Source organism: Lycorma delicatula, chromosome 6 (assembly GCF_047948215.1).
Source record: "Lycorma delicatula isolate Av1 chromosome 6, ASM4794821v1, whole genome shotgun sequence".
In the NCBI taxonomy this organism is placed as follows: domain Eukaryota; kingdom Metazoa; phylum Arthropoda; class Insecta; order Hemiptera; family Fulgoridae; genus Lycorma; species Lycorma delicatula.
In genome coordinates this window covers 19,469,787-19,495,913 of record NC_134460.1, presented here as the reverse complement: position 1 = coordinate 19,495,913, position 26,127 = coordinate 19,469,787, and the positions used below count along the sequence as shown (strand labels likewise).

The window sequence follows — 26,127 nt, the reverse complement described above, 5'->3', positions numbered from 1 at the left end:
ATTCTGAGGAATTTCAGCCCCTGATATTTCTGGTTCACCAAAAACATAGTAAAAATGTAAGGAGTTGTATTGAGTTGTATTGTTGTAAAAGAGCAAAGCTCTTTTTGCATGTGTTGAAAAAATTGGAAAACTGAGTATAATGTAATAACGTAACATGCGAGTTTCACCGCAGGATTAATAACAGGTATGAAGGTTTATTGTTTTTCATACTCCTTGCCTTTGATAATACTGTCAGAGTGGTTCTCATTTATAAATTGCTCATATATCAGTTTCTGAGGACAGTAGCGGAGTTATACAAAGCATTTGGTGTAACAATAAAATTATTAATTTTTTGGGGCCTGTAAAGGTATTAAACAAGGAGATGTGATATATACTATTTTTGTTTACTTTTTTAACAATACCTGCAATTTTGTGGGAAAGGAGATGATATGATTGGGGGAAATCAATATAAAGGTGTTATTATTATTATTTTCTCATCATGCTCACTTCAACACTAAATGTTATTACAAAATTTGATAAGATAAACAAATCAAAAATAATGAATCTTAGAAATGAAGATCACTTGGCGTCACCTTAAAGATGATTTTTAGGTAACAATGAAAGAGAAGTTCAATTATTTAGAGGTAACTTTAAGCCACAACTTTCATTTATTGATCAATCATATTAGTGAATGTCATCAAAAGCAAAATTTGGGTTAAATGGACTATGGAATAACTTTATGGTTGATAAGGTACACTCTAAGAGGAAAGTGTTCTAGAATGTTTCAAGATCAGCTGATACATATAGAGTTAGATAGTTAAACTCAGAGAGTTTGCAGAAATTTTCTGTTAAAAATTATTGACATTTCATAACCAAGAATAAATCCCAATCATATTATCTATCTTTAACTTTTATTGATTTATTGTTTTTATTTGTGTTTAGATTACATTTTAATTATACATTTAGGATACTGAAATTGCTCAAAAAAATGTTACCACAAATTTTGGCAGAAAAAAATAATTAATCATATGGTAGGATAGTATGCTAAAAGGGATGATTATGTGAAAAATACGGGTGTGTTTTCACAGGACAAATGAATTAGATGAGTATCCAAGGAAATAAAATGTTAACATTTGCTTCTATTTAAGAAGTATGCCCTCTCTACATTGATGTGATTATTGTGGTCAGGTAGTAGTAACAAACTGTTTGAGTCTCAAGTAATGGATTGGTTAAATGGGAAAATCTGGAATAAATTAGTTTCTTAAGTTGCTTTTTCCAAAAAAACAAATTGTTTGCCGAATTTATTTATTAAGCAATTAGCTCAATGGGTATGATTTTCTTGGCTTAATTGCACACGTACGTGCATGTTTGTGTATGGTGATAGCAATCTGATTTGCTGGTTGGTGAATGGATCTTTTAGTTTGCAGTAGCTGTACTTATATTTCATTTTTTATTATACTCTCCGTAATAGAATAATAAGGTGGATGAAGCTCTTGTTTGTTATAAAAAAAGAATATTTCTTTTGTTTTCTTTTTTCAATTATAACATTTTTTACAGCTTACGTTGCAATAGGTAGAGAAGTTTTCAGAAGAAGTAAGAAAAATTAAAAAAAAAACTACAAGGAATTCTTTTTAAAAAGAATCTATAGAAATGCACAGAAGGTGTGGATAATAGAAATCACTTGAACAAACAAAAGGATGGATCAAGTACTAGTACTGCAGCCAGTCCTGATGACTGGAGATAGAAATATTGCCAAGGACAGCGAAGGACAGTTCAGTACAGTGTGTGATAAACAAAAGTATGATTTGCAATAAATGCAATCACAGTGTGTGAGAACATTTGGAGTGAATGTGCAGTAACAAACAAGTAAAGAGTGCGCCATGAGTATTCCATTTTGGACAGTAATCAAGAACTAGAAGCTGCTCAGCAAGTTCTTTGTGAATAGCACTCAAAGTGACATTATTCATTTATAAAGTGTAATCTAGTTCTTTTTGTAAACATTAAACGTGAATAATTCTTGCATACAGTAAATTGCTGATTTTTCAATTATCATCTTACTGTTATTTCTGTATTAGTTTCTATTAGCTATTGTAAAGGTGTATGATAAATGAGAATTGTATTTTGCTATTTATAATTGTACATTATAAGTTATTTAAAAGCAATAAATTGTACAGTACGACCCTGCTATTACGCGGTTGAAAAAACAGCAGATATAGATATAATGCATATAAAAGCATGTCCCCTGAGAAAGGAAAATTTTCATTATGTATAAAAATTTTTTAAAATGTTTAATATTGTAAATATACACAAACGTATTTTTTCAACTTCCTTTAAATACAGTATTTAGTAATAAATTGTACAGAATAATTACACTAATCCATTTCGCTCTGTCAAGCTTCTTTATATGAACTGCGCTGTGTAAACAGAATGACAGAAATATAAAATAAAGATATCAAAAAGTTAGGTCACTTAACTTCCCTTTTTTCTATCAGCACTTACTTTTTAAATTATGTTAACATACAAAGTTATAGATTTTATTAGAAATTACAACACTAACTAGATTAGAAATACATTACTGTACAATTCTGCAATTAAATTGATTTTATTTTATTAAAAATGTTTGACGAAGGACTCATATTCAATAGATGTAATGCATCCACTTAATTACAGTTAGCAGCTGTTACTTATTCAACACAGTCATAGTTGAAATACAATATGTCTCGCAAATTTGTGTAATACATTTTAATCTGCCACTAATCTTTTCTTGTTGTCTATACAGTTTTTTATTTTACAATTATCTTAATAAGCAGTGTAAGTGACATCAGCCTTCTACATAGAACCCTTCTCTAGTTATAGACTTGTTGCAGTGCCAGTAGAATCCTGCACGAACAAGTCAAATGCTCTGGAGAAATCACTCTGTGGGATTGCCTTCAACTGCTCAGTGCAAGTCCTTTGAATGGTTGGAATGTTGTCGAAAAAGCAGTCTTTCATCTTCAACTTGAGTTTCGGGAACAGAAAATAGTCTCTGGAGTCAAGTTGGATGAATAGGGTGGGTGGGATAAAACAGTGATTTGATGTGAGGTGTAATAACGTGTTAAAACTGTTGCCATGTGTGCCGAGGCATTGTCATGCAAGAAAGTCCAACAGCCTGGATCCCGGTACTCAAACTGGATTTGACGAATGTGATGCATTAGGTGTTTCATTACTTCCAAATTTTTTTTTTTTTTTTTTTTTTTTTTTTTTTTTTTTTTTTTTGACTTCAGTCATTTGACTGGTTTGATGCAGCTCTCCAAGATTCCCTATCTAGTGCTAGTCGTTTCATTTCAGTATACCTTCTACATCCTACATCCCCAACAATTTGTTTTACATACTCCAAACGTGGCCTGCCTACACAATTTTTCCCTTCTACCTGTCCTTCCAATATTAAAGCGACTATTCCAGGATGCCTTAGTATCTGGCCTACAAGTCTGTCTCTTCTTTTAACTATATTTTTCCAAATGCTTCTTTCTTCATCTATTTGCCGCAATACCTCTTCATTTGTCACTTTATCCACCCATCTGATTTTTAACATTCTCCTATAGCACCACATTTCAAAAGCTTCTAATCTTTTCTTCTCAGATACACCGATTGTCCAAGTTTCACTTCCATATAAAGCGACACTCCAAACATACACTTTCAAAAATCTTTTCCTGAGATTTAAATTAATTTTTGATGTAAACAAATTATATTTCTTACTGAAGGGTCGTTTAGCTTGTGCAATTCGGCATTTTATATCGCTCCTGCTTCGTCCATCTTTAGTAATTTTACTTCCCAAATAACAAAATTCTTCTACTTCCATAATCTTTTCCCCTCCTATTTTCACATTCAGTGGTCCATCTTTGTTATTTCTACTACATTTCATTACTTTTGTTTTGTTCTTGTTTATTTTCATGCGATAGTTCTTGCGTAGGACTTCATCTATGCCGTTCCAAATAGAATTTAGAATTCACAGTTTGACCATTGGGACAAATTCATGATGAATCAGGCCTTTTGAGTTGAAGAATGCAATCAATATTGTTTTCACTCTTGAATTTTGCTGCCTGACATTTTGCTGATCTTTGTGCTCCAGGACTCAACCAAGCAGCGGATTGACGCTTTATTTGCAGATCAAACATGAAGTACAAGCTTTCTTTCATACCCAGTTATAATTGTTTGCAAAAACATTCAGGTCACTATCGGCAGTCTCAACTAAGTCTTGAGCGCAAGAAAGACGCACCTATTTTTGTTCTTTGGTCAAGTGTGGAACGAAATGAGAGCACACCTTTTGGCATTTTATTTTTTTTGTTAGAATTGTACGTATCACATCTTTACTGATGTTTAGCTCTTCTGCTTTCTGCTATGGCCTGAACAGTAAGATGAGGTTGCTCGAGCAGGAGCGTGCGCTCTTTCACAGCATTTTCTTTGTGAACAACTGATGACTACCTCCCGTTTTCTTTGTTGTCATCCAATGACTCTCTACTATTGTTAACAGCTTCCACCACATGTATGTTATAGTACAAGATACGACTTCATCACCGAATGCTTGCTGTAACATAGAATAAGTTTCAACAATAGCTTTTTGAAGTTGAACACAAAATTTTATTGCACTTCTCTGTTCCATGTATACAATATATGTGGTCGAATATAACTTGAGACTGGAGTGACGAAACATGATGAAATTTTGTACATACACTCATCAGACATCGTACTACATAATTCCTTGGTTGTCCAAGAGATGGCACTACTTGTATCGACTACAGAAACTTAGTTTGGGTACTTTTCAGACCAACTGTGTAAAATGCCTCCTAAATGAAAAAATTATTCTGTCAAAGACAAACTTGATATCATCAAAAAAGTTAAAAAAGCGAGTCAGTCTAAAGCTAACTTGTCATGGGAATTCAGTGCACCAGAAGGAATCGTGACTAGATTAAAGAGGAAGATAAACTTCGTTCTGTTATTAATGCTGTTGATGAAAGTGCATGACTTGACAGGAAAAAAATTTGCCTTTGTGACATTAGCACCATCAATGAATGTTTGTACCTCTGCGATGACTTGTAACAAAAGTGATGAATTTAATGCATCTAGTGGATGGTATCGCGATGGAAAATCTGTTATGGCACAGGCCAAATAAACATTGAAGGAGAATCTCATTCAGCAGATGCCCTGGTAGCCAAAGAATTTTCTTAAATGTTAAACGGATTATAGCTAAAAATTATAGCTAAAAAATTATAGCTGAACAATATTTCAACTGTGACAAAACTGGTTTTTATTATAAATCACTATTGACAAAATCATTAGATGTACAGCGTACTTCAAATAAGTCAGGTATGAAAATGAATAAAGAAAGAATTACTTTTCTATTATGTGCAAATAAATTTTGAAATCACAAATTAAAACAGCTATGTATTGGTAAATATGGAAGTCCTTGATGTTTCAAACAGGTAAACATGAAATCATTACTGGTGATTTATAAAAACAGTAAAAATTCTTGGAACATTAACATTCAATATTTTTTAACATGGTTTAATGAGGAATTCATACCATCTGTCAAGAGTTATTTGCACATATGGAAGATGGAAGAAAAAGCTTTACTACTTCTTGAAAATTGTCCAGCCACACCACCATCAGACTTATTAAAATCAAAAGGTAATAAAATTACAGCAATGTTTTTACCTAAAAATACAACACCGTTAATCCAGTCTTTGGATCAAGGAATTATTCGAACCTTTAAAGGCTACTATCGATGAGAGTTAACAGCTATTGTAAACAGAACTAAAAGTTGAAGATTTTTTGAAAACCTTTACATTAAAAAATGTTATGTATGTAAAATGTTATGTTCGAATGGAAAAATATAAGCATTGTCACAAGAGTAAATTGCAGGTCAAAATGTAAAAATGACAACAAAATTGGCCAGAGTGACCAATTTTGGTACGAATAACCACACTGGCCAAAAATTATCAGTTACTGATCTAGAAGAATAGGTTCAAGAGGACAATAACAATACTCCCGCAGCGTACTATATGTTGCACCTGGGAATGATTTGTCGGACGAAGAAAGTTAATGCATATCAAAGGTCGTTACAATTAATTTACCCAAAATAAGTGAAGTTCTCAACAACGTAAATCACTTAATGACACGGATGGGACAACAGAGAGATTGTAATCCTCTTCATTTGCTACACACTTGTAAAGTATTAAATCATATATAAATAAGAAAAAGAACATAAACTCCAAGCAAACAAAAATAACTTCCTTCTTTTTATAATAACTAATGTAAACTTAGATTTTAAAATTTTTATATTTAGTTATGTACATTCAACCGTGTTGTTTACATGTGTTCTAGTATAGTAAAAAAGTAAAGCATAGTGTTATATTAAATGTATTTTAGTTAAGTACCACATGTATAAAGAGTATGAAGAAAAACAATGTGAGAATGAAATCTAGCCACAAATATACTGGTAGTAGATACAGTTCATTTACTACTCTGTAATTTATTGAATTATTCAACATTTTTATTTTATAAAAAAGTAATTTTATCTGTAGATGTATCTTTCAGTAATAATATATTAACTACTATAATATATGTTAGCCCAATGGGGATTGATCTTTTTAGTTTTACACTTCACCTTCGAAATAACACGGTTAGCCTATAACCGTGGGTAAAACCGATGTCCATGTTTGGCCATGTTGTAGTAGAGTTGTACTGTATTTGTAAGAAATTTTTACGTGAGCTATCCCTCAATATCCTTTTAAAACTATGATCAAGTAATAATTTCATATCATTTTGAATAAATTGTAATTTTATAGTCTGTAAATCAGTATGCAGACAGGACAGACAACTTCTGGTCATTGTTGATAGAATATTGATAAAGATGTGTTATATAGTATATTTGTCTTAATAATGGGATTTGTTATTATGATATTATTAATATAATAATAACATGGTAGTTTTTAAAAACTGAAATGCGTTTTAAAAAATACATGAAACCCAATCTCTAAATCTGATTTTTTACATTTTTAATTTCTGTCAGTGTAAAAGGTAATTCACTTCTTAAAATTTTGAATATTAACTTTTTAACTGTTCCAAATAATCGACTTGAGGGATGTAATAAGTGCAATCCCCATTAAAAAAAAAGATCAATAAATTTTGTTAACTTTTTACAAAAAAAATTGGTTTAAATCAATTTTTCTTTTTCAAGCTAAGGTTTTCAGACAGGAAGTAGATTCAATGTTTAACAAGGGATAGAGGATAAATTTTTATATTTTGGAAACAATGATCATAAACTAGATTTGATCTTCAACAATCAGATAAATTTTATTATTTATAAAATAATATATAGTGTTTATCACAATTTTTATTTTTGATTAAACTTATGTGTGCTAAAATGATTTGAAATATGATTTTGGATAATGTCATAAATTTGATTTTATAATTACAATAGAAAAAATAAAAAGAGAGTGCGTGTCACTAGTGCAAATTGGCGGCATCTTTTATTTCAGCATCAAATTGTCCATCAGCACTTTCACAAATAACTGGAAACTTAAAATTTCTTAATTATCTTGATATCTAAATTCTTGTTCAAAAGTTCATATACTCCGATAAAGCAAATCTGGTGAAATGAATTTTGACTTTTTATAAATTTTACAATATTCTATACTCTTTTTAACAAGCACCCTGAACATTAATACCAGTATCTTATCTTTCTTTAAAGAAATCAACAGAACTGTTTATATGAACACTATTTCATTAGACATCTGGTGTTGAATAAACCACACACATTATAATGAAAGAAAGTCTCTTTGTAAAAAAATTAGTAGAAACTGTGTCTTGATACAATAAGGTATATAAGATAACACAACACACTTTACTCTTTTTTCTTTCTTTCTTGGGAAATAATGAATTTTTCACTTTTAAAATACTCTTGGGCATATATCCATGTATTTATTTATAAAGACAGTAAAAAAAATATTTTATAGATAAAACTTTTTTGACAAAAGTTATACAAATTATAATTAAACCAGTACTGATCTGGAACTAACTCCAATATCCAGTCTTTTCTATTTTTTTTTTTTTTTTTTTTTTAGTTATTGTCTTTCAGAGCTTGCTGTTGATAAGATTGTTTTAATTTTTTCATTTATTAATTAAAATAAATTTACTGAAAAAAGAAAAAAAACATAAATATCCAATCAATACTACAGTTTTAAAAATTACCATACAAATAAAAAGATTACTTATGTACTTACAGTTGTTCTTTTAAGATTGTCTTCAACTTGTTCTATCATCTTTTCAAGACCTGCAGTATCTTCATACTCTTTACTTCTTAAAGAAGACAATTCTGATTCTAATAATTCATTCCTAACATAAAAAAATTAAGTATTTAGTAATCATTTTAATGAAAACAAAAACACAAAAGATGTATTAAATTTAGATAAAGAATTGTAATTAAGAAAACCAAGTATGAACACTACAAAAAGGAATGAAGCATTTTAATTTATGTAGCAAAGAACAAGGAAGAAATTAAAACAATAAGGAAGTAATAAAAATCTGAGGGGTAAAACTAAAGTTACTAACCATTAATGATACCTGACCAACATTATTAAAATTTCCAATTGATAAAATAACTTACCTTCTAAGTTGATCTATAAGTTGTCTACGTGTTGAGTCTAATTCCTGCCTTAATCTCTCATTTTCCATTTGTAACTGAAACAAAATAACTAAAATGTTGTACCTAACAATTTATTTAAATAACCAATAACATTTTTTTAAAAATGTAAAAGAGTAACAGCAGTTACATAATTTTTTTTAACCTTTTATATATATAAAAGTTATATATTTTAAAAGGTATATTATTCCTTACATATATATAAGAAATTTAAAACTGGTTAATACCATGTAAAAATCCTTAATGTTCATACAATTATTAATAAAAAAAAACAATCAATTTTAAGGATTAACAATTATCTTATTACATAAAATACAAGTATTTTGTTAAGTGGAATATCTCTTGTAGGTCATTAATTGATTTAAATTTAATTGTATTTCAAATTAACTGGTTCTTTAATTTTTATTTTATTTTTTTTATAGAAGAATAATTTAATTCAGAAGTTTTTACAACGAGAAATTGAAATTTCTTTACCAACAATTAGTTTCTCCTACATAACCTTGTAAAAAATTATGCATTAGCTTGGTATAGGCAAAATAATGAAAACACCATCATAAAGTGTTTTTTTTAGGCAAAAAACATTTACACGTTGTCATCACGCGGAAAACAAAGATAAAATATAAAATCGAACAAAAACAACAGAATTTAAAAAAAAAACAAAAACTTAAGCTAGAATTTTAAAAACAAAATTATAACTTAAACTAAAATATTAAAAAACAGAATTAAAATTTAAACGAAAATATTAAACAAAAACATTCAACTATCACAGCTAACATAATAAAAAATTAATTATAACTACTATCACAGGTAAAAATTTTTAAAATAAGTAGTATTTAAAAAAGAACAACTCTTTCTCTCTCTCTCTATATATATATATATATAACTAAAATAAATTTAACAGACCCAAGTAAGACGTTGAATAAACAACATAAGGTAATAGTAATTCTTGTGTTTGGTATGACAGAAACTACTTGCCTTTTCTGCAACTGGACATAAGACAGAAAATGGATTAATGTTTTCTAGCAACTGATGAAAAAAGTCCCCCCTCCACTACAATACCTGTAGTGGGGGGAAAAAGTCCCCCCCACTGGGAGAAAAAGGGGGGCTGGCTTTTTCTCCCAACATATAACATATTAAACATTTAATTTCCAACAAATTTATAAGAGAAAAGCTGAGTTTCAATTCACTCAGCTTTTCTGGCCATGACGAATTTCGTATATATCCCTGAATTTCTGTAATTGATTATATTGAGTAGATTTGTGAACTTGACAACATAACCATTTCAGTTGTTACACCACACAACTTGCAAGTTCATGGTAGAAATAAAATATAATTTGGAGATCTGTAAGGAATGAACTGAAATCAAATTCAAATTAATCATGCTCTAAAACCAATAAATAAAATATGAATCTTTATTGCAATCTATTCATTTACATGATATTTTAAGTCTGTCATATAAAAAACTGTATTTGAAATCAAAGAAGATTTTTGTAAACTTTATGTAGTTGACAATGAATAATGATGTTTACATACAAAAGTAAATATTCCACAGCCACATCATACTGCATTGAAAAATAGTTTTTACCAATAATTATTTGTACATTTATATAAATCTTTCAGCTGTATTAGTATGTTAATTATCCCCAGAACAAAGTTAAAGCATTAAAGAATGCATATAAAGTTACATGACTTCTTTCATTTTTTTTTTTTTTGGATGGTAAAAAATGTAATCGCTTTGCATTACATCACAGTAGCCTTCTATCAAGATAAGTTTATTTAAAAGCAAACACAAAAGTAAAAACATATAAAATTTAACAAAGTCCTAGGGGGTATAAAGGACCCCTCTCGGATAACTGGATAAAAACTATCATAAAAATTTAACAATTTAAAGATAAAACAACTACATTTAAAAATTCTACACATTACAAATATATACACAAAAATATTAAATTTTATGCATATTACTAATAAATACTTCATAAAAATAGAAGCATGAGATCTAAAATTTCCTTGTCAATGGCCAGAATTCCATGAATGTTTGTGGTCAATTTAAATTTACGACCAAAAGGCCTAAATAACATATGCAATCCACACAGATGTGTGGTGCACTGTTAAGCAGCAGTAGCATCTTATGCATAGTGGTGCATTTTCTGCTGACATCAGGTACCCATGAGTAGCTCTCATATATCCTATCTGCAATCGGCAGAAGACTACTTCTCTTGACAAATTTTTTTGTATGAGAAGTCCCATGACAACACAGTATCTTTAATGTGCTAGAGTTTATATATCTACAGGAGCAGTCTAGTCACCTTACCACTTTACTCAAATAGTGTGTTTTATAAAATTAATAGTAGATGTAATAACATGAGTGGTGAAGGGTGGTTAACTACATGCATCTTTTTTTTTTTTTGTCTTCAGTCATTTGACTGGTTTGATGCAGCTCTCCAAGATTCCCTATCTAGTGCTAGTCGTTTCATTTCAGTATACCTTCTACATCCTACATTCCTAACAATTTGTTTTACATATTCCAAACGTGGCCTGCCTACACAATTTTTTCCTTCTACCTGTCCTTCCAATATTAAAGAGACTATTCCAGGATGCCTTAGTATCTGGCCTATAAGTCTGTCTCTTCTTTTAACTAAATTTTTCCAAATGCTTCTTTCTTCATCTATTTGCCGCAATACCTCTTCATTTGTCACTTTATCCACCCATCTGATTTTTAAAATTCTCCTGTAGTACCATATTTCAAAAGCTTCTAATCTTTTCTTCTCAGAAATACTCCGATTGTCCAAGCTTCACTTCCATATAAAGAGACACTCCAAACATATACTTCAAAAATTTTTTCCTGCCTTTTAAATTAATTTTTGATGTAAACAAATTATCTTTCTGACTGAACATGCATCTAGAGTAGGATATCTAGAATACAAATCTTCTAAAGCTTGGAGAGCACTATATGAACCACTACAAATAAGGATATGACAGTACTTAGGGGTAATAATATTTAGAGCCTTACTGATAGCATATAGTTCAGCAGAAAAGACACTTGTGATACTAGGAAGGCCAAACATATAGGTTCATTCATTAACAACACATAGGCATCCAACGGTATCATTCTGTTTCGATCCATCAGTGTATATTACTGCATTTGGGTTTATCATGGACAGAATACAGTGAAATGTTTGCAGAAAGACAATAGGTGGTGTTGATTGTTTATTGTATATGGTAAGGTCAAAAACAAAATTTATAAGGTTGTTTCTCCGCAAAGGATATGAACAGGGGTACATTAGAAAAATAGGTGTGTCAACATTTACAAGTTGTAATAAATGCTGGATATAAATACCCAATGGTGCTGTATAACATGGATGGTCATCACACATACGTAAATAAGGATTAGACAAGACTGCATTAAAATTTGGATTATTCGGATGTGCTTTATGACGAGCAGTCTAAGATGATAAAAGCAGGTCCTGTCTATCCCAAAGTGATGGCTCACCACAGTCAACAAGTATGCTTGACAGGGCTTGATTTAAACGCACGTGAAGCAAGATGAAGGAAAGCATGACATACAGTATCCAGCATTTTAAGCATGGTATGACGTGCCAAAGAGCAGGTGACAAAGCATAATCTAAATGAGAATGAACTATGGAATAATAAAAATGCAACATATATGATCAACTGGTTCCCCAATTGGTGTTGCTAAGGACTTGTAGCATATCTAGAAGTTGGTACATTGCGTTTTTAATTGTTTAATGTTTGAGCCATGTAAGATGGCTATCAAAAAATAAACCTAAAAACTTAACATCACGAGAGATGGCAATTAGCTCTCCATTGAGGAAGACTTGCAGAATAAAAAGGTCCCACAGGCAAGAAAATACTACACACTTTTTTTTTCTCAAGTGAAAAAAGGTGAAGCCAGTAATCCTGGAGCAAGCTTCAAGACAAGATATGGTGTTCTGTAGTAGTCTCTGCTATGGCTGACGAACAGGACGTAATATATATATATATATAGAGCAAAGTCAACAAATAAGGAACATGAAACAGGTAGCTGCACACATTTAGTAATAGTATTAATAGCAATAGCAAACAAGGTAGCACTTAATACACTTCTTGAGGCACTCCATTCTCCAAGGTGATACTACTCGATAAAGAATCTCCATCACGATCACAAAAAATTCAGTTATTTAAGGAACCCCTAATAAAAGCAAGCATATTGACCCTGACTCCTCATTCTTTAAAGGTGTTTAGAATACCATGTTGTAAGGCTGTGTTGTACGCCTTCTTGATTTTAAGATAGCGATGAGGCGCTGGCAAAATAGGAAAGCATTTTGAATAGCTGCTTCTAGTGACACTAAATGGTTAATAGAAGAATGTCCTTGGCAGAAACCACACTGTTCTAGACATAAAAGGCCATGTCTCTCTAAGTACCATATGAGCCTGCGGTTCACCATTCTCTCTATTACTTTGCATAAAATGCTTGTCAAAGAGATAGGGTGATAACTTGAGAGTCTTGCTTTGTCTTTACCAGGTTTAAGAATTGGTACAACAATGGCTTCTGACCAGACTGAAGGGAAGACTTGTGGGGAGAATAAACCATTATAAATACACAAAAGGTGTTGTAGCGCTAAATTGGAAAGGTGTGAGAGCATACTGAGACGCATGTTATTTGGTCCAGGGGAGGTGTCATGTGAGTTTTTAAGTGCATGTGACAACTTGTTGAATGAAAATGGAGCATTTAATTTACCGACCAAATCAGCAATGTTTAACAATAATACTTCCATATGTAACTTGTACCTCTGAAATTCATTACTGCATGATGAGGTGAGAGACACTGAACAGAAACAATCTGCCAAGTTACTTGCTACTGCAGAAGGCGATGTAAGGAGTTCTCCCTTATAAATGAGTCCGAGAATGGATTATTTCGATGATCCGCAAATTGTACAGATCTTTTTCCACACGGCAGACATGGAAGTAGTGTGTGAGATAGTGTCCATATATTTCCTCCATAACTTCCTCCTAGCATCTAAGAATACCCGATGATTTACTGCTCTAGCCTTACGGTACAAATCTAGATGTTCATTTGAAGGGCTGCGGTTAAATTTGCGCAGTACCTGTCATTTGTTTATAGCATTTTGGCAATTATCATTCCATCATGGAATGTAAGAACATTTAGAGGTTTCCGATGTTTGTGGGATATATCTATTAGCATTCTCAGGTACCAGCGACGTAAAAGACGCATGTTCATCAAGGACATCGGCACCATCATCATACTCTGATAGGAAGGCTTTATGGTAACCACTCTAATCTGCCTTTTCAACAATCTATCTCTGTGGCTTTTGTTCACCTTGCAGTTGACACCAAAAGCAATCAATAATAACTGGCCTGTGGTCACTGCCATGAAGGTCATCACAAGCAAACCAATTAAGACAAGGGAGTAAATTCACTGAGCATAAGGAGAGGTTGATGTTGGACTTCTTTGATGAGGCATATTATCTGCCTTCAATACTATTGAAAATATTAATCATTTACCAGATCAAGTGAAAAGATTTTCCACTTAAATGATGATGAAAAACATACACAGTCAAAATTAATAAGTTTAAAAGATAAGAGAAACATACAGAAAAATTGGGAGAACATAAATAACAAATCTTGTGCATTAATCCTTTCTTTTAGGATACATAAACAAAAACTGTAATGACTAAAAAGAAAACCATACATTTGCAAAAACAGTATTTCAGTTTTAGATGATGCAGAAAATTAATTTATAGCAAGTTTTATGATCTTGCAGATCACTGGATTCAAGATGCACAACATGTGTCGTCTACAGTTTACTTATTCTAAGCTTGTAACCATTAAAATTGTGTTCCAACTTTTTAAAATGTTATTTATTTGGAAAGTTAAGAAAATAAATAAATAAAACAATTACAAAAACCCTTTTATTAAGCAATAATATATAATAAATATTATTTACTTATTACTTAATTTATATATATATATATATATATATATATATAAAATGATAATATTCATCACACAGTATTTTTACTGTTCATATCATTTGCAGTTCAAATCATTTTTAGTGTTTTAATTAAAACAATATAAAAATTAAAAATTCTGTAAAATCTTATTAATTTATAATAACAGATTAAACACTTAATATATGAGGGCTGCTCAAAAAATAATGATAATAGTGACCCTGAGGGAAAATGTGCTGCAAAGAGTGGTAATACTGCATACCATCATGTAGCCCATTCTTTTAGCCATCTATAACGATCAGTTTCAAGTAGATCGGTGCAGAGAGTGAACGTATGTGACGATTCACGTAACATGTTATTTATTCACCTACCATGTCTAGCATGGATAAAAAATTAGAGCAACATTGTAACATGAAATTCTTAGTGAAACTCTGGAAGAACCTAAAAGATGCATATGAATTATTAACTACGGTGTATGGTGAAGGTGTTATGAACCAGGTGACCTTTTACCAATGGTATAAAGCGTTCGAGGAGGGTAGCGAGAGCATCGCCAACAAGCTGTGCGAGGGGTGCTCTTCAACTTTTCACACCAAGGTTGTAAAGAATACAGCTGTCGCTATTGTCTGTAAAGAACGACAAATTAAAGTTAGAGAGCTCACTGCATGTCTAGATATTTCAGTTGGCAGCACATTTTTGATTTTGCATGATGATTTAGCCATGCAACGTGTAACTTACAGGATGCTGCGCCTGCTCACACCACAGAATTCCAAAATGCAACATCGTTTCTCTGTGTGCCAAGACCTGTTATTGCAGTTTGGTGGGGAAGCAAATGAAGAAATGAACTGAAATATAACCATAGATGAATATTGGATGTATCAATACGATCCAGAACTGAAACAATAAAGTTCTCAATGGAAAAGGACGCAGTCACCACCTACAAAAGAAGCAAAGATGAATCGCAGCTGTGACAAAGGATGCTAGTAATATATATAATTTTGTAAAAAAAATCACTTTTGGCATGCCAGAAGGCGGAGGTAGATTTCACCATTGCTAAGTAGGGGATAAAAATATTTCCACCTTAAAGTTAAGAAAAACTTCAGATTTACTCAATACAACAATGGCTGTATGTGAAAAAAAAGTTTCACATGTTTAGCATACAACAAGTTCCATTTTCTTACAATTCCAGCAACATTTTGGTCATCCCTTTCCGTAAGGGTTGGTCATATCAAAAATTGTTTCAGACAAATGTTTTAGGTTAAAGTTTAAAGTTATAGGACTAACGGCCACTTTAAATTGATTCGATACTGTGCCTATTAAGGGAGGTATGATTTTTTTTTGTCTTCGAAACCCCATTTTTTTCTAACCCGCCCCTGGGCCAATAGTTGGTGATATCAAAAAACTTTACTTACAAGGCTAGGCTGATAAATTTTGCACATATATGCACTGCATGAAAATGAAAAGAGATATGGAAATGAAATAACAAATTAATAAAAGTACAACACCTTAGCTACAAAATGCAGTATTTATTTTTCAATATAATTCCCGTTTAAACTGATACTTTTTTCCCAACATGACAAGTTTCTGCATTCCATCACTGAAAAATTCTGGTGGTCTTTCTTGGATCCAAGTGACTACAGCTTTTTCACCTCATCGTCAGTGGTGTAATGATTACCTTTGAGATCCCTTTTGAGATGAGGGAAAAAGTGGAAGTCACATGGAGCCAAATCTGGCAGATGCAGAATAGGCTCAAACTTCAGCTTGTGGAGAGCCATCAGAATTTGTGTGGAATTCATCATGCATAGATTTTACGGTAACCCATTTGCTCGACAATATGGCCTACTTGTTCTTTAGATATGCCTAACTGAATAGCGATGCACTGCTGGGTGATTTGCTGATTCGCCAGTCACTTTGAAGCAAATCGTCCATCTCCTTTCAATATTTCTTACCAGCCACAGAAACTGGTCATCTGATGCGAGGTGTGTCCTCAATTGTCGCTTTACCAGCCTCACATTTGTGAAATTTCAACACCCATCTTTTCACAGTACTCCTGTCAATAGTTTCACTACTGCAAACTGCTTTTAAATGATGAAAAATATTCATAGGATTCACAACTTCTGCTGTTAAAAATTTGATCACTGGGCGCTGTTTTAATCATGTTGACATATTGGCCATATCAGACTCCATTTTCCAGTTTTACTGAAAACAAACTGATAAATGATTTTCAACACATTATTGTAAGTTTGTAGAGAGGGATTTTAGCTATTATGTGCTGCCACATCCAACTTGATAGTACCTTTTGTCTCCGTGTAGTATGCTAGTGTGCAAAATTTATCAGCCAAGCCATCTAGATAAGTTTTAGATCCTTATGCAAAGAATAGTAAGAACTTTAAATGAATTTGGTATTTTACTTAATAGGAAAGTTATAGCAATATTGTTTTTTCAAAACAGCCCCTCATTTCCATCCCCGTGGTCCAATTTTGCCCGTTAATGAACTTGACTGAGATTTTGGGTCATTATATTTTATGTATCAATATGAAAGTGATTGACACAAAATTATGGCAGTTATCATGTGTATCAAGAAAGTGAAATATACATATAAATATATAAATGTATAACTTTTGAACTGACAGTGGTTTTGAGGTATGAGGGATGTGAAACGCAAAGATATGTCAAAACCTTCCAGAAGTCGAATCATGGTACTCATTACAATAGGTAGCTTTCTTATGAAATTTACCAAAAAATAAGACAAACATGTGGATTCAATACATTCAGCAAATGAATAAATAATAATGAATAATCTCCTGATTAGAGGTAAATCAAGAAGAGAATGATTGTAACCCTTTTCTACTTCTACAGTATTCAACCGTTTAAATAAAAATCTATTTTTTTTAAATGAAATAAATACTATTAAATTTATACTTTAATTAAAATTATCCTACTTATTAATATTTTGCAACTGTATTTCTTTTCTAAAAATAAAAGTAGAAAAAATATGAAAAAATGTTTTTGCATCATGCTCTGTTTAATTAGTCTCCAAACAACTAAATGTTCATCACTCTCAATCTTCTTAGGTATCACAGAATTCTTTTAAACTGATAACAAAAATTATATTAATATATTAAATGATACTTACAACAGGAGAATGCCTACTATCAACTGCAGGTACCGCTGGGCTATTAATTTCTGAAGTAATCTGACTATTATCATTTCTTCTATCACTATGTATCGGTCCATCTGATAAAAAGTCTGGTAAACTCTTTGACGCACCAACTTCTGCTGATGCTGAAGGCAGGTCAAATGGGAATGATTCAGGTAAATCTAACGGTAATATAGCTAAAGGAGCATCATTTACTCTTTCTCTTTGACCAGACGTTAGATCAAATGGAATATCAGCTTGTTGCCTACTGTTATTGTAATTCCATTGGTCATTATTAGGCCTGAGAAAAAATATAAATGTAAATAATCAGTTAAATCTGTAATATCTTACTCACATTTTTAAATATTTATACTTTTCATACTAACTGACTAAACTAGAACTACTTGATTTATTTAATTTTAAATAAGTAATTTTTACAGAAAAAGCTCTTTTGGAAGAGTGATTCTAATTTAATTTTTACTGTATACTAGCAGACCCGGCAATGCTTTGCTATTGCTAGATTTGAGTATACAGATATAGATTAAATGAACACAATTGAAAGTTATATAAAACATTAACAAAATGAACATTACGGAACTTCACAAAATTTAACCTTTCCCTTTTACCTTTCTTCCTTTTCATTTTCCCCCTTTCCCCATTTTCATTTTTACCATATTACATTCCCTCTTTCCCCATCACTTTTTCAATTTCCTCACCTCCTTTCCCTTCCCTTATCCCATTTATCTTTCTTATTTCCCTTTTCATTTCCTTTTCCCATTCTTCCCTTTTACCTTTTTGATTTTTCCCTTTCTTCCTTTTTCCCCGTGCGTAAATCAGTCCAGTAGTTTTTTAGTCTGTAGTGGACACACATATCTGAACACTGAAATGGAATCGTAAAATATGTAGTATAGCATGTGTTGCTTTTACGTCCAACAGATACCGCTGTTTTTTAAAAAAAGCATGTTTTTACCTGTTACAGGTGTGACATCTTAGGAATATAAAAACATGTGCGTATTTGAATTAAACCATTGTGTCAAAATTTCAAAGCAATCGGTGAAGAACTTTCGTTGATTTAAGATTTTGAACAAACAAATATTTTTATTTATATAGATATTTTCAAAAAAATTAAACGGCAAATAGATATAAATTCATAATAACCAGTGTAGAACAGCCCAGTCAGTATTTTTCTAAGAAAATCCATTATTTTCAAGCTGTTCTTTAGAAAAATATGTGACTTCAAGACAATAATTTAAAAGAAAAACTGGAGGATAATCATTTTTGTATACTTTATACAATAACTATTTTATAGTTATGCTTTCTTAAAATGCACATTAGGTAGAAACTACATAAAACAAATTTTTAACAAGAGAGAGGCAGAATTCCCTAAAGATTAGTTTTAAAGTAAATGAAAGCAGTATTGAATGTATATACTTAAACATACACAGTCAATGTTAAGCAAATCTAACACCTACTTCAAAAATCAAAGATTTTTGAAGTAGGTGTTCTTATTTATGTTATTTAAAAAACTATTTCCATATAAAATATTATACCAAACTTTCTGATTCAAATTTTATTAATAAAAATTATTTCTTAATTTAAAAAAAATCTGCTGTTTTTCAATACTTTTTTAAATGCAATACAATTTAGTTTTCAATAAACTTTATGTAAAGTTGAACTTTTATATTCAGTTTAAAATAAGATTATAACTGGATTCTAAAAGAGAGATTGATAAAAGCGTAGATTTTGTCTTACTTCTTAGATGCCAATAGTTTGATTTTAAACAATGGAAGGATGTAAAAAATGAAAATTCACTGAATGTATTAAAAAATTTGAATTCAGTAAATATTACTGTTAGATGCTGAAATACTGAAAGAAAATGTAAGATGTAAATGAACCCAAAAGCTGAAATGAACCTGCTTCCGTACTATTTTTTTCATTGAATACTATATAACAGAGGCAATCATTACAAACAAATAAAATAATTTAAAAAATCTTTTTAAATTATTTTAATAGAAAATATAACAGTGACACTCAAATGCAGATGGTGAAGTGGTAGTGACTTGGCTATTCATGGTAGTGGGAGGCCTTGAATTTCAAATCCTGGTCTAACATGTCATTTTTCATACGTTTACAAAATTTTCACAGCACAAGCTTCGAGTTTACATGGTGAATTGATCACAAAAAGAAAGTAAATTTAATTAAATCAAACAATAAACAATAATCAATTTTTACATTTCAAAACAAACAATTTACATTACAATTGCAATAAATAAAACAAAAAAGCAATGAAAATGAGCATATAATAATGAAAACAATGAAAATGAGCATTTAATATGGCTATTTAATAATAAGACAGAATGTGAAAATTGTAGTTTATTGTTATAATTGTGTAGTTTACTTGTTATATCACATACAATATTGCATATAAATCTTCCATTGTTGGAAGCAATGCTTCAAGACACACGTATTATCTGCTTCAGTAACTCTGTTGTTTTTTCTTTACCTCATTCATTGTCTAAAAATGGGTTCCTTGCAATAGTGATTTCTACTTTGGAAGATGAAAAAAGTAGCAAGGGATTAAGTGCAGCAGGTAAGGTGGGCAGTCAACTCTATACAATTTCCACTAATAATTTATAAACAATACAAAAATAATAAATTTAAAATTAAAGTTTGTGAAAACTATAAAAAATACTAACAACTTATTAATACTTAGTTTGGAGCTAACTTAAAAAAGCTGAAATTTAAAGAACAGAAAACATTATTTTTTTGTACAGATGGTTTTTTAGTTTTATTTTTTAGTAAGTTTATTTTACATAAAATTTGAGTAGTTTTACATAAACCTACTCAAACTATTGTTGTCCATTGTTGGGAATTTACTCTGTTTCTTCCATCTACAAAACACTCCTGAGGATTTTCAGACTTTCACTGTGCACTTATTTTCATTGGTTATACATAGTAGACTCATGACTGATCATCATCTGAATGAAAAAACTGAAAATGTCATTTTGGAGGGAGTCTAAGAAAATTTAATTTCACATTTGCTTCTGCTCATTGGTGAACTTTTTCATTACTTATGTTAAGATTTTCCTAACTGTTTCTTTACTAATATTCAGTTACTCTGCTGTTTTTTGACAGTCAATCGATAATTATGCACAATATGATGAACTTTTAGAATATTTTCATAAATTTTATTTTTTCAGATGGTTTTCTAATCACTCATCATCAGTAAAACATTTTTCACCTCAGAAAACAATCTTACCCATTAGTAAACAGATAATATCTTTGTAGTATATAAATCTGTATCAATAATTTCCATAATTTCACTTTAACATTTGACAAGTTTGATAAGAAATTTAATATTTGTTTGTTGCTCTAATTGAAACAATGATGTTCTTGCAATAGCATACTAAAATATGCACAATCAATAACAACAGTCACCATTTTGAAACAAAACAGTACTAGAAAATAACAGTCATGAGATGCCAGTATGATGACATTAGTAAAGAATGTAGTGTTTCTAAACAGTGCTGACCTAACAGATATGACATTGCAGCAAGTTCACAGATTATACATTAGATATTGTATGTTTTACTTTTTGGCTCATTACTATAAAGTACTATAAACGTACAACATACGAGGTTTTTATAAAAAAAAGTGTGCAGAATTTTTATATTTTCATGGCTGCATAAATACAATTGCCACAATTTTTTTTTGTTTTGTTGGTACACTTGTCCCTAATGTATATTTACATTAGTGGCCATATTGGATGCTTAGTTTACTGAAAAGGTTACTGTATGGTATGGTCAGTTTCGGTATGGTCAGCGATTTTTAAATTGTAAAAAAAAAAAATGTAACAAAGAATTTGCAATAAATTTTGTTTTAAGAATGGAATAAAGCACAGCACTACATTGGAAATGTTGAATGTTACTGCTGGTGATTCTTATACTAATAAAACAAGTGTTAACAAGTGGTACAGATGTTTCTAAGAGAGCCGTGAACACGTTGAAGATGACGAGCGCCCTGGATGATGTCCCAGCACATCAACAGCCATAGACAATGTCGAAAAAGTGAAGAAAATTATTATGGACAATTACTAAATCACTATCAGAGAGATTGTTGATGATATTGGCATATCATTTGGCTCATGCCAAGCAAATTTTTCAGATGTTTTGAGCATGAAACACGTGGCAGCAAAATTTGTTCCAAAATTGTTGAATTTCAACCAAAAGTACTGAATGAAAACTGTTTAGGAGTTGCTGAATGAAGTGAATGACAAACCAGAACTACTCAGATGGGTCATAACTGGTGATGAAACATGGATATATGAGTATGATGTCAAAACTAAAGCCCAATTGTCCCAAAGGAAGCTTCATGAAGAGCCAAGGCAGCTTGTCAAGTTCAACTGAATGTGGGTTCTGATCATTGTGTTCTTAGAATTCAGTGGCTAATGTATAATGAGTTCTTGGCACCTGGTTATACAATCAATAAAGAGAACTACCCAGAAGTTCTACACTGTTTGTGTGAAGCAATCTGAAGAAAATGCCTGAATTTTTGGTTAAACAGTTCATGGCAATTGCACAATGCACCTGTTCATGAATTTTTGGCCAAAAACAATTGTCATGATGTCTTAGCCTCCGTATTTGCCAGACATGGTCCCTTGTGACTTCTTATTTTCCAACCTGAAAAGAACCATGAGAGGACAACTTTTGCCAACATTAAAGAGATAAAGTCAGAATTGCTGAAGAGCTAAACACCATACTGAAAACTACATTCCAGAGGTGCTTTGAAGATTGGAAAAAGTGCTGGCACAAATATCTGAAGGGAAGTACTTTAAAGGGAACAAAATCAATATTGATGAACAGATAAAGATTTTTTTTTTTAAAACTAAAATTCCATGTATTTTTTGATCAAACCTCATAAACATACTACATTTAGATCATGCTGTATACCATTATTTTTTTATAAATTTATAAATTTAATTTATAAAAAAAGTGTAGTAACATCTGCAAAAAGAAACATTACATCTGCAAATGTTCTACTATATAAATTATTTGTGTGCAACTTCTAAAAAAAAAGTCCTGTAAGGACAGATACTTGAAGGATACCTTTTTATAATGGTAACGACTCATTGAACACTTCATTTATCTTACTTTATTGTGACCAGCTGCTAATCAAGTACACATAGAACTATTAACCTGATTTCATTGGAGATATATCCAATCTACATTATAACTGGAAAACAACTGCATGCATAATAATAATAAATAAATACAATTGCTTAAACCATTAGTTTATTTACTTACTTAATATCTTATTACTCTGTAAAATAATACTTACACAGGTGCAAAATCAGGAAGGTTATCAAGATCAACAGAAATCTGAGATCCTTGAGTATTACTCGATAAATAACACTGTTCTATAACCAAATGGTCCTGAACAAAATCTGGTAATCCTGATGTTAATTCTGGGTTTGACACTAAACGAGGTGTTGGTAATGAACAAGTATTTCTGATAGGAAAATTATTAGTAGCAGATGATGAAAATATTTTGGGCCGTGCACCACCTGTTGCAGGTAATGAACTATGATCTCTATTAAGAAAGTGCTTAAATGAAATTGGGGTTTCCTCTCGTCGTGGAACATTATTATTATTACTGGATTCAACATTGGAAGTACCTGAAAAAAGTTTTTAATTATAAACAAAAACAGTATAAATTTTAATAAAACAAGTTAACAATTATTAATAATGTGGAAGAAACCAAAATTATTATATTATTATTAAATTATTAAGATATTTAAGATTAAAACAAAAAAATATATCACATATTAACAAACTTTTATACATAAATCTAAAGTATTTTAACACACTGAATATCAGCAAGTTTTATGAATCTACTTTTTAACTGTCTGCAGGGCCGGTTCTAGATACTTGGGGACCTGTGTGCAATTATTATTTGGCCACCCCTATCCAGTAAATGAAATAAAAAAATAAAAGTCATACATATAGTATGAAAATAAATTTTTTATAAAATTAAAAAAAAGAAGGGAAAACATACAAAGAAAAAAATTATCACATCATTTTACAAGAAGTAAATTTGGCAAGCTTTATTGTTTGCAAATCCAACTATAAAATCATACACATCAATTTCGTCTAGTAATTTGAACTCAGATGATATAACTGAAAAATATGTTAAATGTTCTTTGACATTGTTATTTGTTTAATAGCTTTTCATTATTTTTAATTTTGAAAATGAATGTTCACCTGATGCTACAGAAACTGGTAGAGTTAAAATAATTCTTAATACTACAAATAAATTCAGAAATGTTCCCTGATGATTATCTTTAAAGATAAATTGGAGCACGTGGTATACTGGTAAATTAACATTTTCTGCTTTTACATGTACCCTTATTGACCAAATTTCATGATATAATAAATCATATCCATCAATATCAGATTCTTTTTGTATCAAATACAAAACCAAATATTTGATGGTATTTGCATAATGACTGAAATCTGGTCTCAATATAGAAAATCAATTGCTTTATCTAGAATGCAGTTGTAAAAATTAACTTTAAAAGTAATTTTTAGATTAATAATGGTTTTATCATCTGCTTCAAAATCATATTTTTATTTTTTTTTTATAAGTCTAACATATTCAAAGTTCATTTCTTCTTCTACTAAAGAAGAAAACTGTCAAATGTTTTATCAGAACAATACTTCTTTAAAGTCTGTGTTAAATTTTTCAGATAATTTAAACATGTGTTAATATTTTCATTTGGATTTTGTAAAATTTTATTCTCAACATTAATTTAGAATAAAAGACTACCAAATTACAATAGAATATAAAAAGTTATAAATTGAAATTTTATTTAACAATGAATTTGCCATGTGGTGTGTTTTGAACCCTTGTATATATCATTAGAAATTTTGTTCAATGACTCGTATATTTTGTTTAAATTGCATTGCAACAATTTTTATCATTTCAACTGTGCTGTACCATCTAGTATCACTTAAAAATTACATTTTTTTGTTCTATTTCAATATTGACCATCTTTGTGGACTTGATGAAAAAAATCTGATGAGGATAACACATGACTTCCTTGTACACCTATTAATTATATTTACACATTTTTTTATAATGAGAAGTACATAAAATTTTGTTTCATTAGAAACGTCTGATATTTTTTCATATTTTTTTTGTTATTACTGATTATTCATCGTAAAAAGTTTTTACAATGACAGGGTTAATTATTAATATCAGTATATTTAAATTAAAATAAAGGAGATTAAGTCTGATTGAAACTGATGTGCCTTTTTCCTAAGATCCAAATATTTCATTAATTAAAATTTTATTTGGCAATAACTCTGGAATCAATGAAAATAAGTACCACTTAAGGGATGTCGTTGAAAAGTTCTCAATGAGAGCTAATTACTGCAGTTAAGAAAAGTCCAAAATCCAATTTTTTTAATTTTGGGGTTTTTTTGGTCACTTTTGGTTCAGTCGATTGCAATCAAAAGGGGAGGTGCACAACTAGATGTTACAACAGTTCTAAATCCAAAATTTTAACATCCTACAGCTAATTATTTTTGACTTATGTGAGATACATATGTACGTACATAAATACATACATACGAACGTAGAGACGTTACACTGAAACTCATCAAAATGGAGTCAGGGATGGTCAAAATGATTATTTCTGTTGAAATCTATACATTAAAATTTATCGTCATCACAATACTGTCTTTACTTTGTACAAGGAAGTAAAAATACATATATTTCTTGTACGAAATCAAAAAACTGTACCGTTTCATTGGAAATATTGATACTACCATTAATGTGGTGAACAAGGAACATAATATGCTCGAGCATTTATTTAAAATTTTTTTTTTGTAAACCAATATATTTTTCTTTCATATTACTAGCATTATCATATCCTTGTCCTCTAATATTATAAATATTTAATTTTAATTTAGATAATTCTTTGGAAATGAAATCACATAAGCCTTCTCCAGTAGTTATTTATTGAAGAGAAACCAAAAAAATGTTCTCTGACTTCCACTTTCTCATTTTCTAAATAAACAAAAAAGGAAAATAACTGTTATTTGATCGACATGACTGACATCAGGCATGCTATCTAAATCTATAGAAAAATATTTAGCTTATGGGTTAACTCTAAAATTGTATTTTTAATTTTTGTAACAATCATATTAATTATTTAATTTTTAATTATTTTGCCTAAATAGTGAAGCAATCATTTATTAGAATTTTTAGATTTTTCGTTTCTCTAAACATGTTCTCACATTATAGCATCAAATTTATTCGCAATCATCCTAACAGCTTCCAAAAAATTTCCATTATAA

The 26,127-nt window shown here is 30.5% G+C and overlaps 1 protein-coding gene across 2 annotated transcripts in view; it reads right to left on the bottom strand.

Moving 5' to 3' along the window:
* The window catches only part of l(3)04053 (lethal (3) 04053), a 44,867-nt gene that overhangs the window by 15,434 nt on the left and 3,306 nt on the right, over positions 1 to 26,127 (bottom strand). For both annotated transcript variants that reach the window (XM_075369346.1, XM_075369347.1), the window contains exons 2-5: positions 23,105 to 23,441; positions 17,765 to 18,068; positions 8,624 to 8,697; positions 8,241 to 8,352 (exon numbers count right to left, since the gene is read on the bottom strand). In XM_075369346.1, the coding sequence (XP_075225461.1) occupies positions 8,241 to 8,352; positions 8,624 to 8,697; positions 17,765 to 18,068; positions 23,105 to 23,441 (827 nt within the window). The remainder of the gene's footprint in view (positions 1 to 8,240; positions 8,353 to 8,623; positions 8,698 to 17,764; positions 18,069 to 23,104; positions 23,442 to 26,127) is intronic.